Here is a 15,917-nt window from a genome sequence, read left to right on the forward strand (position 1 = left end):
CGTCCGTTTGGATCGCTATTCATGCTAGTCATATTTCAAGACAATTCCAGCATTTCAAGAGGCCAATCAGCTTGACCAGACTGTGGAAACAAAGTCTTTTCGGCTTGCTTGCCTATCAGCCGGCCATCCAGACCTACCTTATTCTCGGTAACTTTTTATTTTGACAGCCATCAACCACCAAACGCAAGCCCACCAAACGCAAGCCCACCAAACGCAAGCCCACCAAACGCAAGCCCACCAAAGCTCAGCAGCCCAGAAATTGCTGCACAGGTTGGCAGTGTCTGTGACAAGGGCTCGGAACATTAGTTTAGGCATCAAACAGGCCCTGAGGACGCATACTCTATGGCTAATACCATTCCTTTGATAGCCGCGAGGCACTTGATTGCCTGCCTCGCTTCTAATTACTGGCTCTCGACGCGCAGGTAGATCGTAATTGGGCCGTAGTGTAGCCGGTTGGTTATTTGACGTGTGATAGCGGTGCTACCTTGACTGATGGACAATGCAGCTAGAACAAAATATCAAAAGGTGTCACACGGCAAAAGCCAACCACCCACAACCACGACCAACAACACTGTCGATATCACCGCAAGGAGGGGTAACTGCAAGTTGTGAGCCTCTCGTTGAAAGTGAGGCAGACAATCAGAAGGCATGGCGGTTATCAGAGGAAGCCCACTGGCCCAGTAGGATACTGGAGGACTTGGCGAGGGCCTGAGGCCAACAAGGGCACGGGCCATGCGAGGGAGGATAACATAACGCGTTCGGGATCACCAAGACTGTATTCCTTCTTCTTCTTTCAGTATCACGCTCTTCGAGGCCATTGAAGATTATTAGCCTGAAATTGAACCATGAGTTCCAAGCCCTGATATTACAGCCCTTGTCACAAAAGGTCAGGGGCCGACCGAGAGAGTTATACAGCAGAGGGTTGTGAAATGAGATATGATCGGCGTACTCGTCCAACAACGACCTGTTCGGTGGTGAAGTTTGCTACAGGCTTCATTCTCGTGGTGGGTGTCGTAGATAAACCCAGTGTGACATGAATCTTACATTACGTGTTGACACACTTCCAGAAATTCATAGTGTACTCAAGTCGTTCTCACAAGCACGTCATCATGTGGTTTTGGACTGAAGTTAGGAATCTTAATGAGGTTGAAGTCGAGGTATAGATTATTAGTTTTAAATAGGAGAGGTATCATCTGTCTGGCCACGGTCAGGAAATATAAGGGACACGTGGTTCCTGACCGGCCCATAACCCTGGTGACAGTCACATCAAGCCGAACATGTGGCTGACAAGTAATACAACTGCCTGCGCCATGTGAAAGGGGCCCGGGTTTTGAGCAGAACACTTCCATTGAAGCTGGTATTGAGTACTTTCTGGGTCCTCTGCTCGTCGTGCTATCATTCATCCATCCAACCAGGTCGAAATCCAGATGATGTCTTCCCCTTCTCCCCGGCCCAATGCCATCCATGTCCTGTTTTCCATCTCACGGCCGATGACCACTAAAAGCAAGCCCCACAGCCCGGTGTCCCAGAAACCGATGCGCATAAAAGGGGTATACATGAAGAAAGAAGAGCTTGAGAAAAAAAGACAACAAACAACTATGTACAAGGCTTTTCCCTTCCGATATCCCTGTCCGGCCTAAACAAGCGACCCTCCACTTTGTCCCTTTGCCAAGATTGTTGTATCCAGCGAGGCGAGTTCCAGACAGAAAAGCATGACGGTTACCGTACAGGTTTCCTTCGCAGGAGATGTGCTCTGAGTAAGGTAGGTAGAAATGGAACATTTGAGGCATGATGTTGGTCAAGGTAGCGGATGGCAATCCTGTCTTCATCATGTCGTAAAAAAATAGTGCAGCAGACCAGTATGCAAATAGGGGTATCATAAAACAAGAGTAAAACGTGAAACAGGCCGCCATCCGTCGTCAATGATGTGTGATGTAGGGAAATATGATGGTTTTGGTAGAGATTGTAGTTTAAAGAGGCGCCGATAAGCTTTGGGTGGCGGTGGTAGTACCACTATTGCTACGCATCCAAGCAAACATGCCGCTGCCTGTGACAGCCGGAGTGGGTGGTTCGACGGGGGTTCGGAGTTGTTGCACTTCGCGCGGCTCGAGAAGAAGACTCTTGCGATAGTGGGAAGCCTGCGTGTTGGCACCCGCCTTGTCCTTTTCGCGGACTCGGTCGATCTGGCTGGACAGCCATTCTTGCAGGTCGGCCACCTCAGTCAGGCGGTAGGGGATCTGGAAGCGCTGCAGCTCGCCGATGCTCTTGGCCGTGCGGGTGTGCTTGTCAAAGTTGATGACAACCAGCCCAGTATCGCTGGTCTTGGTAGCAGGATTGCCAACATCGACAAAGGTGAGATCAGTCAAGAACATGCCCAGAAATGGCAAGCATGGAGGGACACGATCGTGAAGCCGGGCGCGAAGGGCCTTGTAGTTCTGGTTGAAGTCCACTGTAGATTGTAGCGACTTGAGCATCTCCTTGCGCCTGACGCTCACAGTGTCCCATGTCATCTTGAGGCGCTTGATGCTGGTGTCGGTGAGTGCGCAGGTGATGGCCATCAGGGCGTCGTAGTTATGCAGCGAGGAGCATTGGCTGGCAATCTTGATCCAGTGCTTGATGACCAACGCCCGTTTCTTGACCTCGTCGTACTGCAGGATGGTGTCGGCAACCAGGTTGGAGAGACCTGTGGTAAAAGCCGACATGGCCTTGACGTTGGGGGCACCAACTCCAGCAAGCTTGGTCCATTTGGATCCCAAGAGCTCCTCCGGCAGGATCGAGCAGAAGAGAGACATCTGCTTGATGGTAAGCTGGCGTGCAATCTCCAGAGGGTCAAAGTCCAAGATGGATGGGCAGCTGCCCCCGGCCTTCCAAGCAGTCAGGGCATTGGTCTGGCTTCTGGTCATGGCAGGCGCAGGAACCGGTGTCTCGGCGGGGATGTAGTGGGTGCCCGTGGCGCCTGATTTGCCCATGGATGACACGAACCTAGGGACCAGCGCACCATCGACGACAGACACCTTCTCGGCAAGATCGAGGAGGCGCTTGGCGGCCGAGGGAAGAATGGCCGCTAGTTTGACTTGGGCGAATTCCTTGATCAAGTCAAGGGCTTCACGGTCTGTCTCCTCCCTCCAGTGTGATTCAAGCCAGCCCTTGAAGACATTGTACGTGCGCAAGCGCACTGGGGCGGCAATGGTGCTACTTTCACCGACATAGTCGAAACGCTCAACGAGAGCCTGTGTAAGCGCTGTCGGAGTGCAAAAGAGCCGAAAGGTGAGATAAAAGGTCGAGACAAACATGGCATCGGGTGTCGACTCGTGGGTGGTAAGTCTCTCGACCAGAGCGGGGAGCGAGCCACCCGTGACCTGGCCCTCCTTGTTGAACACCAGCTCGTGGGCAAACGTCTTCTCAATCAGTCTGGACTCGACATCATCAACCTCCTCGGCCTGGCTCGTGGTCTCGGTCGTGCTCAAATCGGAGAATGACGGCTGGTTCCTCGGAGCTTGTGTGCTGTCGGGTGTGGTGGCACGCGTCGAGGTCTGCGACAGAATGCTGGACTCTGAATGCCGGCTGAGATATGTGCTACCCGAGCCCGAGCTCGAGGCGGTCATGCTTTCCGAGCGGAAGGAGCGGAAATCGCTTCCATTCGTGCTGGATGGCTCGAGGGGACTATAGGTATCCATTGGGAGAGAGGCGGTTGATATTCTTGGTAGTGGTGGGAGGTCGGCACGGTTGTAGGACGCGGTCTGGACGACACTGGAGGCACGGTCACGCATCGGGAGTGATTGTGGTCGCGAGTCTGAAGGCAAGGGATGCGAAACTGGCTGCTCGGTAATTGGCGAGGTGACCTGCGGAACATCGGGAAGTGGCTTGTCGATCGAGAGCACGACAGACGGAACGGGAGCCGAAGATGTGACGGAAATTGCTGTCGACGCCGTTGGTGTTTCGGACACGGTTGATCCAGCGATACTTGCCGACTCGGATGGGCAGTACTTGGAGTCCTTCTCCTCCCGAACCAGCGTCAATGCCGAAAGGTCAAAGTTGACGCCCAGACTCCCATTGTCAAACTCGAACTCGAAGTCGCCGATTCTTTCGATCACCCATTTTGTCTTGGCCACACATTCGCCAGTGGCTTTGACGCAACCCGTTGCGGCGCCCAATAGCCGGCCATTATCCTGAGGGACGATCACGTCTTCTTCCATGTCCAATGTGGCATTGGCGAGTATATCGCGCGCCGTGTGCACCAGCTCCTGGATACGGTCGTACATGGCCGCACGAGACTGCTCCAACACATCGATGACTGCCGCGTTGTGTGTGCAGACAACATCCACCACCACCAAAAGCTGCCCTCCCGATGTTGCCGACTGCTTGACGGCACGAGCAAGACTGGGCCTCGACTGCGACTGGAGATGTAGCCGCCCGATGAATGAGCCCAAGTGCGAGAGGAAAATATCGTGGCAGGCGTTGAGCTTTTCCGACACTAGATTCTGCGAGTGCGCCAGGGGTGAGGGACCTGCGATGCTGAGACGATGAGAGAGGGTGGAAGATGGGCGATGAATCTGGAGTGGGCCGACCTGAGACAGACGGCGGGCATTTGTATTCTGTGTGCAAACTGAAGACAAACGGTTTTCGGCTGGGGTCAGACTTCGTGCCACGTCGCTGGCCGCGTACTGTGCCCTCTCGGCAGTCTCCCCGTCGTCCTCGGCGCGGGAACCTGCATCCGCTGCCGGGCCATAACCGGCAGCAAAGTTGGATGACTCTGCTGGTGGCGTTGGTGGAACCTGGTTGTCCTCAGCTGCCGTTATGGCTGCGATTGTGGGCACTAGCGGTCTCCTCTCCTCTTCCAAGACGTCCAAAAACCTCACTCCCTTGGTGACAATCTTGAAGGCACGCAGAATCATTTCGTCCACCACTTCGTTGACCTCCTCCACGTTGCCCATGCGCTGGGCATCATGCAGCCGCCTAGCTGTTTTGACCAGGCATGATAATTCTGACAATAGTGACTTCCGGTTTCGCCGTAGCCCATCGTATTGCTGCACGAGGGGTGATTCTCTTGTCAGACAGTGTGTACGCTCCTGTGAAATTATTAGATGACACCACCCAGCAACAGCCCGATCACGGCGCCTGATAGAAACGTACCAATAAATAGCGAACACCGGCAATGATTCCCTTCATGAATTCCTGGTTTCCAAACATTTCGCTGTCATTCCCACACGTTGCCCGCATCATGTCCCAAAAGTTGAGCAGCGCCTTCAACAAGCTCCTCATCTCGTCAGGATCGTACGCCTCGCAGTAATTGGTAGGAAGCCACCCTCTCGCGCCATTGACCAGCAGAGTGCCGTCGGCCCAGCCGTTGGTGTGAATCGAGTGGACCAGGACAACATCGCCCTCGTTCAGCGGGAGGGTGACGGTGGAGTCGTTCACAATGTTTTCTGGCTGGAAGGGATAAAAGGCCCTCAGAAAATTATGAAAGACGGGCGGCTCGTTGGCCATTTCGATTTCCATCTGAACGTGCTCCTGCGCCTGCGTGTAGAGGTCCTCCTGGGATCCATTCGGGGTCGCTGGCGGCGTTATCTGTGATTGCGAATATGGGTCTGATGAGTCGGCCACACTAGATCCATTGCTGCGGGTTTTCTGTATCGCCAAGGGGGCCACCTGTAGGCTTGATCGCGCGGGTTGGCTGTTCAGCATTGCCATTGCTGTCGGTGATGGTGGTAAGAACACATAGGCCTCGCAGTTGCGACCAGATGGGGACCAGTTTTTCAGGCGCAAGTCCGGATCGCTAGAGGAGGAAAGAGTGTCAGTACAAGAAGTGGGCGACGGTCGGCACGTCCTCGCGGACCAGCTTGTTTTTGGTTGACAGTGTTGAAGAGGTGAAGAATGTAGGGAGCGAGGTTTCCTTGGTGGCAGGAATGAGAAGCTGCATACCAGGGGGAGGCCCAGGTGACGAAGTTTTGGAATGGTGATCGAAGCAGACGGCAATGTGCAAACCGGGCAGGATTTGATTTCATACCTTTTTCTGTCTGTTGTGGCCAGCCAGTCCAGTGATGCGGTCTTGTGTTGCGGGATCGTCGCTGTGGGATGGATGGAAGAAGCAAGAATGCAGCAGCAGCAGCAGCAGCAGCAGCAGCAGCAGCAGCAGCAGCAGGGCGACTTTGTCGCTATTGCTGTTGCTGTCGCTGTCGTCGGGAACTCGAGTGGCTGCTCGGATCGGTTATAACATGCACCTTGTTGTCGTATCGGACATCAATGCAGGTCAGTCGTGTGAGTCCAGCTGTCCAAGTCCTGGTCGACCGTGGTGATGATCCAAAGTCGGGTATCTGTATTGATTGGTAGTTGGTACGTGTGGGTAATTTACAAGAATCCGGGGGTAGGTGGTGCTATGTCCAAGTTGCGACCAGCTGCGCGTGTCGATTGTTGCTTGATGTTTTTCGAGTTATGAAAAAAAGAAAAAGATGAAACCCAGAAAGCTCGAGACTCGAGAGAATGGAAGGAGGCAGACGATGGAAGATGTCGCTGCTGCTGCTACTTCCTCTCCCTCTCTCTCTGTCTGTGGTTCCCCTGTCGTGGTCCCCTGGCTGCAGCGATGGTTCATGACTCCACTCCCTCTTTCCAGACTGGCACCCTGGCAGGGTTCATCTGCAATATTTTTCGTCGCGATATTGCCCGTTGGGGAACGCTGCGGGTCTTGCGGGTAGCCCCCCGGTACACGCTAACGGCAGCCAACGAGCGTTCAAAGAAAGAGCTCGGGACCATGGATTTTCTCCCCCGGTTCACTCCCATCCCAAAATTGGAGCGACCAACCGGGGGCGTGTTTTTATTATACCATCACATCACAGCTTTTGATCGTTATCTGTAATTCACGTGTTTCGCCTCACGTTCGAGGCCGATTGGACAGCTCTCTCCGCATGTCTTGACCTTCTTTTCATTCGGACTCCGAGTTTATTGACTTTGTATAATAAGTCTCTCTCTGTCTCTTGAGGAGAGTGAGAGAGGTAGGTGGTCGGGTGTCCGGTGTGGGCGGGACGGCTCCAACTGTGCCTTCCGCGGGTCATGATGAATTCTGATAGGGTCTCGACGTTGCCGTGGTTGCACTCGCGGTCAAAAAGTGCACTTTTCAGTATTCTACTGGTGGCGATCAGTTGTTGAACATCCCGCTACCATCAACACCTCGATCGTTTACTGCATTTGTCAGGTTTTGGTTGCGTTCTTGCGATACCGGCCAAAAGCCGATTGCTGCAGTGTGCCTCACGCTATGCATTGATATCACATTCCTCTCCGACCGGGGAGAGTGGTTGATCGCCTTCACATGGAGCTACTGCGCGAGAATCTGCTTTTTACCTCTGATCACAGTGGGCAGTGATAGCTTGGCTACCTTACCTGACTTCGCCAGATACTGCGTGCCCTCATCTCCGGTCGTTGTCGTCGTCCTGTACAAAGCACTGTCCAGGCACCTCACTCGCTTTCCAGGTTACCCCACGCTGCAGGATGCCCCGTGTTCCCCACCGAACGGGAGGCAGTTGCTTGTTAAGCACACGCCCCAAGCTTTCTTTTCTTGGCGTTTATGTGTCGCCGAGGGCAACGTCCAGGGTCGTGTTGTTGCCAGTCTCCCCTCGAATTGTTCTCAGTTGCATTTTGTTTTTCTTTCGTGCCATCAGGTTATTTCCACGCGCCAACATCAATGCTACTGCAAACAAGAAATAATGGAGACTGCGTCACCGTTTAATATCGCCAGTCTTCCTGCTGGGATCCTCTTATCTCTCAGCGTCCCATCAAGTCTCGGCTGGTTCTGCCGTTCGCTGAAGACCTGCAGAGCACGCGTCCAAAGATGCCCTGTGCTTCTTCCCCACACAACTGCAGCGGCACTGAAGATAGCTGAGGGAATTGAGATTCCCCATTGATTTGAATTGGTAAACCTGACATTCTCTTGAGAGATCTGAATGCTCAAAAGGAGTGCCGTTCGAACACCAAAGCCTGCGCCATGATCTGACACTTTGGCTTATGGCTCTCTGGGTACTCGAACCTTTGAAGTTTCACAGCCTTCCCCAAATGCGCCTCGACGTTTCACGCAAGGCCTTGTCTCGGATATCGACCTTTTTCGTCTGAACATTGCAACCTGGAAGCTGAAGACGCCAAGCCTCGCCTGGTATCAGCAGCTTCTGCTCGTCTGCTGCACAAAGGTTGCTGCGGCCATCCGTCCAGGTGGACGGACCCACCTGACAATGCCGACCCGGTGCTCTGGCGCCGTAAAAACGACCGCGACGGCCTCAGACGCGGAAGCCGGACCGGGCGGGCCATAGTGTATAGGGCCGGCGCCAGTTCACACGCCGGTGACTTGGCCGCAGCCCAAGGGAAAGAGTTCTCCTTTTCAACGCAGCCACTTTTCACTACTTTGTAAAAAGACGCGGAATTGCCCGTGTGCAGTCAGCAATCATGGACAACCTGGAAGGTACGTGGGGGTGAACCCTTGACACCTGCACAAGTTCGCTCTTAGCGTGGCAAGGCACGCCATGTCGCGTCCTGACGAACAAGAGATTCTTTTCTCGCTCCAACTCACTGATATCTGTACACCCTGGCGGATCCGACTGATGATCCGGTGTCAAAAATCCCAGGCTCTCAGGCTTGTTGATGAGACCCCCCAAATCACGTCAACTCTCCACCAAACGAACACGTCCCGGGATCAGCAAATCAAGATGCAGGAAAACGGGGATTCCCCAGATTAGCACCAGGGCCAGGCCACGTCCACCTTCCCTGACCCCCTAACCATGTGAGCGGCGGCAGCAGATGTCTTGTGCTCGACAGCAACTCCAGCATTTAGCCAATGTATAACATATGAATGAAGCCCGTGAGTCGTCGCGTTGCTGCGGAGACTTTTGCCAGGCAAAAACCACAGAGATCAACAGATCAAGCGAGCAGCCCAAGCGAGTGGACACATCCCACGAGCTGTCAAGCTGGACACCCAGTGTTGGCTGCATGTTTCACTTTTCAACCTTCCATATTAGGTCCAATCCCACGTTGTGCAAGCTCCGAAAGCAGAGAATTTATGGAGCTGATTTTCCTTTTCGAGGGCTTTTCCAAGGTGCCTACATATGCAGACCTACTGCAGCATGTCGATGCCGGCCAGCGGCGGGGAAGGTTCAGCAGCTGCGCGGCAAGCCAACTTGGGGTGTGAAGAGCTCGCCACTTCAGCCTCAACACAGGGACACATCAATACGAACATGGAGGGACGGCATCGCGGCACATCGGCTCTTTTCCGGGCAATGTCGAAGCTCTATCCAAACTTACCAGGCCGCGTCTGCCGCCATCACCTCGGCCAACACCCAACACGATTGGCCAATGGTATCGACGTCAGCAACTGGGTGCGGGAAGGCGGGGTAACTCGGTGTGAAATGGTACCTGGGACCTGCATTTGCGCAACCCACCACCACCACCCCACCAGCAGCAGCAATTAAGATCAATCAATCTATCTGTCTATCAATCGCCACAGGCGATAATCAACTCAATGTCGTCAAACCTCAACATCGGGCATCAAGCACACAGACAGACAGACGACCTTGGAAGCCCAACGGCGCCTACCGCCCGCCGTTCACCGCCCGCCCACCGGCTGCCTCTTGGCGTTCAATGGCGGCGGTTTTCTAGTGCCGAAGACCACCGATCAACATTGTGAAAGATCAGTAACAAATCGGAAACCATGCAGTCCTTGATAATCAGGCCACCACGATGCTCATCTTGCGGCATCTCACACCCTGTATCGACAATCACTAACACTGCATTTTACTTCAATTCCGTCCCCGTCTCGGCATTCACATCGGGGGTTTAGTACTCTCATTGGCCAGTCCCACCTGATAATTGGCCGCCTCCATCGAGAAGGTTGCTTGTCTGCTTGTTTCGACACAGGTGGAGAAAGGCGTTTCTCGTGGGGCATCGGCAACCAGGTTGACAAGGACAGCCTTGGTTGTCAATTTCCTGGCAGCCCTGGCAAAAACCCCAGGGTCCTGTCATGCCTGTCTTTTCCTTTCTGTTGAGTGCTTGTGGCTGCCCATCAAGGCTCCACCGGCTGCCAGCGGTCTGGCCGACTCGCTATCGTGAGCTCGGCGGTGATCACTGCTCTCCTCGGCATGGCGGCCGAGACGAGCTTGGACGATCAACACCCAAAACCGCCATTACTGGAGCCCGCGATATTGTGCTGATCACTACCTGTCCGGCTCATTTGGCAGAGAGGCGTGAGTGAGGTGCTGGTAGCATCGCAGAGTACCTCGGTTTCAGGCATTACATACGCGCATTTCAAGCAAGATGGTAAGATAGACGACGGGTGTGATTATGATCTGATACTTTTTGGAACCGGCGTGGTTCCCAAGCGTCACAACGCTCGAGAACTCCGTCTCTCGGCATGAACTATCGGCGGAAATCGCTACACTACACCGATCATCAACCACATGTGACACCAGCAACACGCATCAGATTCCATTCTCATCGTGGCGCATACACAAACGCCAACTGATCCACTTCACTTCCGTCCTGCCCAACAAACCCGACAATCTGCCACCCGCTTGGAGCCGTGAATGTTTGGCAGGAACTGGTCGCCGAGCCCGCTGTGAGACTGCGCCCCGAAGAAGTCACAGCTCGGATATAAAAGTTGCGAGTTTGTCCGTTACGTTGGCCACTGCAGAGCTCGGCCTGGGTCCAGTATTCGGTCTCTCCCAGGGCGAGAGAAACAACACTCCCGCCGGTGCCGCCGTGGGCGAATATGGTGCCGTCTGTCAGTGTCAGTCCGACGCTATCAAGACGGGATCCTCCTCGGAAGGTGATGGTTGCCGTCTTTGGCTTGTTGGTCCCGGCAAGGACAGGGACATCGCTGAACCAGGTGCCGTGGGGACCGCCGAACAAGCTGCTCTGACGAAGGGACGCTCCAGAGGACCAGGTGTAGTTGACAAGGACGGGGTTGTGATCTGTCAGGATGTTGCCGTCGGCCTGAAGGAACCGCAAAGTATCGTAGCGGACGTCGGTGGCCTGGAGGTTGAGGAGCGGGCTAGCCCGGTAAAAGACCTTGTCCACGATTTCACACAGGTCGTTGGCAGCGGGGTTGGCGCATGAGCTGGGGGACTGGGGAATGACGTTATTGTAGAGGAGCTCAACCCAGGCATCCTTGAGTCGGGGGCCGGAAGGATTCTCGCTGGCGAGCAAACCCCAGATGCCCGTGTCGCCTGTCCGAGTGTAGCGGCTGTTGAAGTCACCAGCCACAACGACAGCATTGCCCTTGCTCCACGTGGCGATGTAGTCAACCACCTGCTTCACGTTGTCGTTTCGGGCAGTAAGATCACCAGGCTCGACACCGGCGTCGGCGTGGAGATTGTAGAAATCAACATAGGCCGCAGTGGAGCTGTCGGATGAGATGGCCACACGCATGAAGGTGAAGCCTTTCGGCGTCAGACAATCGGACTGGCTCGCATCGGAGCATTTGTTCCACTTGATACGCCGAAAGTCAACCCAGGGAAGGTAGGACACGGTGTTGAGACCCGAACCAAACGGAACACCGCCCGATGTGGCAGTCCTGTGCGGATGCGTGTTGGTCCGGTAGATGTGAGCGTGGTAGTTGAAGTCCTGTCACCAACGTGTTAATGCTCCGATTTGGGTGATGATCTTGAAACAAGGCGTCAAGGACCTACCTCTTGCAGCTGCACGACGTCGATCCCATACTCGGAGAACTTTGCACCCATGGCCGCCGCGTTGGCTGCCTTGTCGCCGGGAACACCATTGTCGTTGAGGATGGCCGGGAGGCCGGCCACATTGATGGTCAGGACGTCAAAGTTGCCCGACGTGGCCGCGAGGGCACCCTCTAGCAGCAACGCTGACGAGAACGCCGCGAGTCTTGATGTGGACAGCTTCATCTTGACAAGATGGTCAAACTCCAAAGGTAGGGTGCTGGGTTTGGCTGTAGAAGTCTACCTAACAAGCCACACGCAGAAAGACGCCCCCCCTTATACATCGACAGTCATCGCCTCTCGTCCTCTTAACGACCGTCCTTGGCATGGCCAGTCTTACCTATTCGAGATATCTTTCGTACTACCCACCCTTTTGGTCGAGCTGGAGGTGTCTTTACACGTGTAACCGAGATGATTGACAGACGGCTCTCCGCCTTGAATTCGGCTCTTGCTCCTCACTCGTCGGTGTAGGTTCCTGGTTTTGAGGATGGGCGTCCGGCGCGATGTCACCTCAACCGGTGCCCCGCATGACGTTGCCCAGCCTTGACCGGATCGCGCGAGATGAGAGCGCGTGGACGAAGATTTTAAGATCTGAATGCCGCGTGGGCCGATGTGGGGATGTCATTGGGTTTCCCAGAAGAGGGTCTGCTATCGGCTCTCGCGGCTCCGGCGGTGGGCCGGGTTCACGGCAGGTGCCGGAGCCCCCTGGACGGGCGAGGGTGGGGCCGTGTCGGCGTCAACCCGGCTCATCCTCTCCCAGAATCTGAGTCTCATCTTCTCGAACAATTCTTATGTTTCAGTCGTTGATCATTCTATTTTCTCGACATGTCCAGGATGAGCACTGGTTGATTGTTAACTTGTTGAAACCAAACACGCACGTCATGGGCGGGATGAGCATCAGACGAAAGATGTCTCATCCTTCTGCCCGTGTTCCAGGTCCAGTCCGAACACCAAGTCATTGAAGGTTTTGTGACGGGGGGTTTGTCACATGACCGGGCTGCTTATGACGATCTAGGAATAGATATACAGGTGTGTGGTATTGTGCTTCGGGGGGAGATCATACTGGTGATCAGTGTGTTTTGGTGTGGGATGAAGCAATGGGATTGCACTGCGAAAGAGGCAAGCTGTTGCTATAGAACAACACCAGGCAGAGCCAAAGCCACAAAGCATCTGCCAACTGCCCTTTACCTGGGGTCAGGCTTTAGCTCCTGTCACAGACCAGGTGCCTGCGGAATGGGAATTTCCCTTTTGGTATTTTGCTGCGTGTGGCGGGGAGAGAGTGACATGGCTGTCCATAATGTGGTTGACCAACCAACACGCCACACCCACCCTCCCACGGCCAGAGAAAACGGGCCGGCTGAGTACCCGGTTCCCGTGGCTGCCATCCCCTACGAAAGAGGTGTGGCTGGTTAGGGAGACGACCACTTTTACTTCAGGGTTGCCTGGTGGTTGACAAGTTGTTCAAGTCAGACCAACGGGGTGTGTTGAATCGGGAAAATCAGTGCATGTAGCCCAGATTCCGATACTACAATCTGGGGTCTGGGTCCTTTTGGAACCCAGCCGTGTCCGAGACCATGTATATATATGCGCGCACAGACATATCCCTCTCAACGCGGGAATGGGAAGAGGGAACTTTCCATCACCCAGGCCCAGACCCAGGCCGTGTTTAATTCGGGGGGTGAACTGGGGAAAAGGAGGGGTACACTAGGTCCCCCGATTCAGCTGCCAAAATGCACATTTTTCTGTGATTTGTGAAACCGTGGGAAAGAAAGAAGAAATACCTATACCGACATGCATATTCGTCAGCACAAATTGATGCCAGGCGGCTGATGACATTCGATCGATGGGGCGGTTTTGGTGGCCTTTGGCAGGATTGCATCGGAAGGGGGGCATATCGTACATGATCCGAGACATTTTCGGAGTGTGATGGTGAGAATCTGGTTCCCGACGTCATGGGATTTCACAAGATTGACGAGATTTGGTGGTTTAGTTGTCTTGGATGACGGGCGTGGGAAACTCCCGGGCATTCAGGTTGGGACCAAATAAGGTAACTGGCACTAGGTAACTCGATAGGCGATACAGGAAAGCAGCCCGGACCACACCTTCAGGAATGGTCGAGATGTATTGAAAGATGGTTTTATCAGACACTCACCTATTGCAGGACTGATACTGCTTCCACTTGAATCCAGAGAAATCAGCTTCGCGGTGGGTTATTGACACCATCTCCCAACTTTTCGAACATGGGCCGCGTCAAGATTACGGTTATACAATCAAACTAGGTACCAAACTAGTTTATGTACCTATATGACAGTGGAAGTTGAAGCTATGTTGTGCCCGTGAAGATTTTCACACGACCTAAGATCCAGTGCCCTCACCTTGATATAAGATAATTCTTCAATCTCGACATCAACCACAGCTCAGAAGTAACCTGGAAAACAAATGGTCCTGGCATCCCAGCCAACCAGTGTTTCTTGAATTTCTTCCCTTCATTGCATTTGGGAGAGGCTACCAGGTATTTAATTCAGCAGAAAGTTGACAAAATTGTCGAGCACTGTCTATCAGCATGTAAGTAGGGGCTGGGAACAACCAGCGTTCCTTTTCTGGATACTTCACACACCATCTTGAGTCACATGTCAGTAACATGCCCAGCCACAACCCTTGAGCGTATGTAAATATGTATGTATTGGCGTCCAAGATGCTTGCCATCCAGGCTCAAGTATTGACACGAAATAACTAATTTATATACAGAGTCCCATCATCACAGCCATCTCGATCCCGCATGCTTACAAGCACTGGGAATACCAGTCGTTTCCATACTTGCAGGTGTAGGGGGCAGCGCAAGTCTTGCAACCACTGAAGCCAATGCCGTCGCACTGGGCGTACTGGCCGGCGGTGCAACCGCTGGGGGTGGTCTGAACGGGTGCGGTAGAGCTGGTGCTGGTGGAGGAGACACGGGTGGTGGAGGTGACGAGCGTGGTAGAGGAAACGGGGACCGGGATGGAGGTGCTGCTGACTCTGGTGCTTGTGCTGCTGGGGACACTGCTGCTGCTGCTGCTGCTGGAGGAGCCACCGTCACCGGGGATGGGTTGGCCAGGTCCGGCGACCGAGGTGGTCAAACTGCCGCTCTCAATATACACGCCGGACCAGTAAAAGTCCTCGTTGGAATCAGGGTAGCCGCTTCTGGGGAGCTCCAAGACACCAACATGCCAGTCGGCGCCGTTGGAGCTGGTGCTGGTCTTGACGGGGGCCACCTTTCTGGTCAGGGGGTCGCTGCCGGTAGAGTGCCAGAAACCGACGGTGCCGGCAGCAAAGTCGATCTCGTAGGCAACGTTGTGCCAGACATCAGCAGCCCACTCGACACTCCACTGGGTCTGGCCGCCAACGCACCACCTAAGCAGAGTGTCCGAGATGCCAGGGGCGCCCGAGAGCCAACCGGACTTGAGCTCGGTGAAGTGGCTTTCGAAGAAGGCGATCTGGTGCTCCCTAGTGGTGGCCGGGGCGTTGATGTCCTTTCTCATCAAGGAGAAGTGGTAGTAGACCTTGCCTTGGTTGATGGCAGCGGTGGTCTGGGGGATCAGCTCGGTGCGGCGCATGTTCTGGCCGTTCCAGTAGGCCGTGTTGTCGAGCGTGATCTTGGCTCCCTGCCTGGAACCAGTGTCGGCTGGGTTCTTGTAGTCGGGCGAGAGGTTGACATAGGCCGACACAGGAGAAGACCCGTGGATGTAGTACTGGTATGGGCCAACCTGGTTGCCCCAGGACCACTTGTTCAGATCGGCAGATGAGGTCATGTCGTTGAAGCGGCCATCCCACAGGATGGTGCCTGCCGAGACAGACAGCACCTGGGCGACGAGACCGGAGAGAACGTGGAACTTCATGGTGGCAGCAGGGAAGGGTTGACGGCAGAGATGATGACCAGAGGTGCCGAGAAAGATCCTCTGGTCAAGAGTGACGACAGCGTGGTCGTTGGCATTTTATATGAGAGGCTCTTGTGTGCATGAGGTGCTGGATCAACGGCCCGCTCGGCGGTGCAGGACGGAGGCGGCATCAAGGTCAGAGTTGCACTCTCGGAGGGTGGTGCTGGAGGTTTCCTCTTCGGTCGTAGTCTCGCAGTGGGGGAGGGCCTCGGAGGTCCCAACAGTGGGGAGTGGTGCATGGCGCCCGGCTTTGCTCCCGATGCCAATGTTGATTTGCACCAATCACAGGGGCCCATAACACGCTGGC

The 15,917-nt window shown here is 54.5% G+C and overlaps 3 protein-coding genes across 3 annotated transcripts; all 3 read right to left on the reverse strand.

Annotated features, from left to right (window-relative positions):
• Window positions 1-1,970: 1,970 nt before the first annotated feature.
• On the reverse strand, window positions 1,971-5,691 carry BUD5 (Ras guanine nucleotide exchange factor bud5; the record flags this gene model as incomplete). The annotated part of the gene is made up of 2 exons (XM_062911554.1): window positions 1,971-5,066; window positions 5,134-5,691. 2 exons carry the CDS (start codon window positions 5,689-5,691, stop codon window positions 1,971-1,973), a joined length of 3,654 nt encoding a protein of 1,217 aa, XP_062767608.1.
• Window positions 5,692-10,275: 4,584 nt separating this feature from the next.
• Window positions 10,276-12,813, reverse strand: QC763_310950 (uncharacterized protein). Its single transcript, XM_062911553.1, has 2 exons — window positions 11,661-12,813; window positions 10,276-11,595 (listed from the first exon to the last, which is right to left on the reverse strand). Exons 1-2 carry the CDS (start codon window positions 11,880-11,882, stop codon window positions 10,465-10,467), a joined length of 1,353 nt encoding a protein of 450 aa, XP_062767609.1. The 5' UTR covers window positions 11,883-12,813; the 3' UTR covers window positions 10,276-10,464.
• A 1,666-nt stretch (window positions 12,814-14,479) lies between these two features.
• QC763_310940 (uncharacterized protein) lies at window positions 14,480-15,571 on the reverse strand (the record flags this gene model as incomplete). The annotated part of the gene is made up of 1 exon (XM_062911552.1): window positions 14,480-15,571. One exon carries the CDS (start codon window positions 15,569-15,571, stop codon window positions 14,480-14,482), a length of 1,092 nt encoding a protein of 363 aa, XP_062767610.1.
• Window positions 15,572-15,917: the final 346 nt, after the last annotated feature.

This window comes from Podospora pseudopauciseta, chromosome 3 (assembly GCF_035222475.1).
Source record: "Podospora pseudopauciseta strain CBS 411.78 chromosome 3, whole genome shotgun sequence".
NCBI lineage: Eukaryota > Fungi > Ascomycota > Sordariomycetes > Sordariales > Podosporaceae > Podospora > Podospora pseudopauciseta.

Coding starts and splice junctions, on each gene's coding strand:
- QC763_310950 (XM_062911553.1), bottom strand. CDS start 11,882: ATGAAGCTGTCCACATCAAGACTCGCGGCGTTCTCGTCAGCGTTGCTG. Junction 11,596..11,660: donor ACGTCGTGCAGCTGCAAGAG/GTAGGTCCTTGA, acceptor CGTTGGTGACAG/GACTTCAACTACCACGCTCA.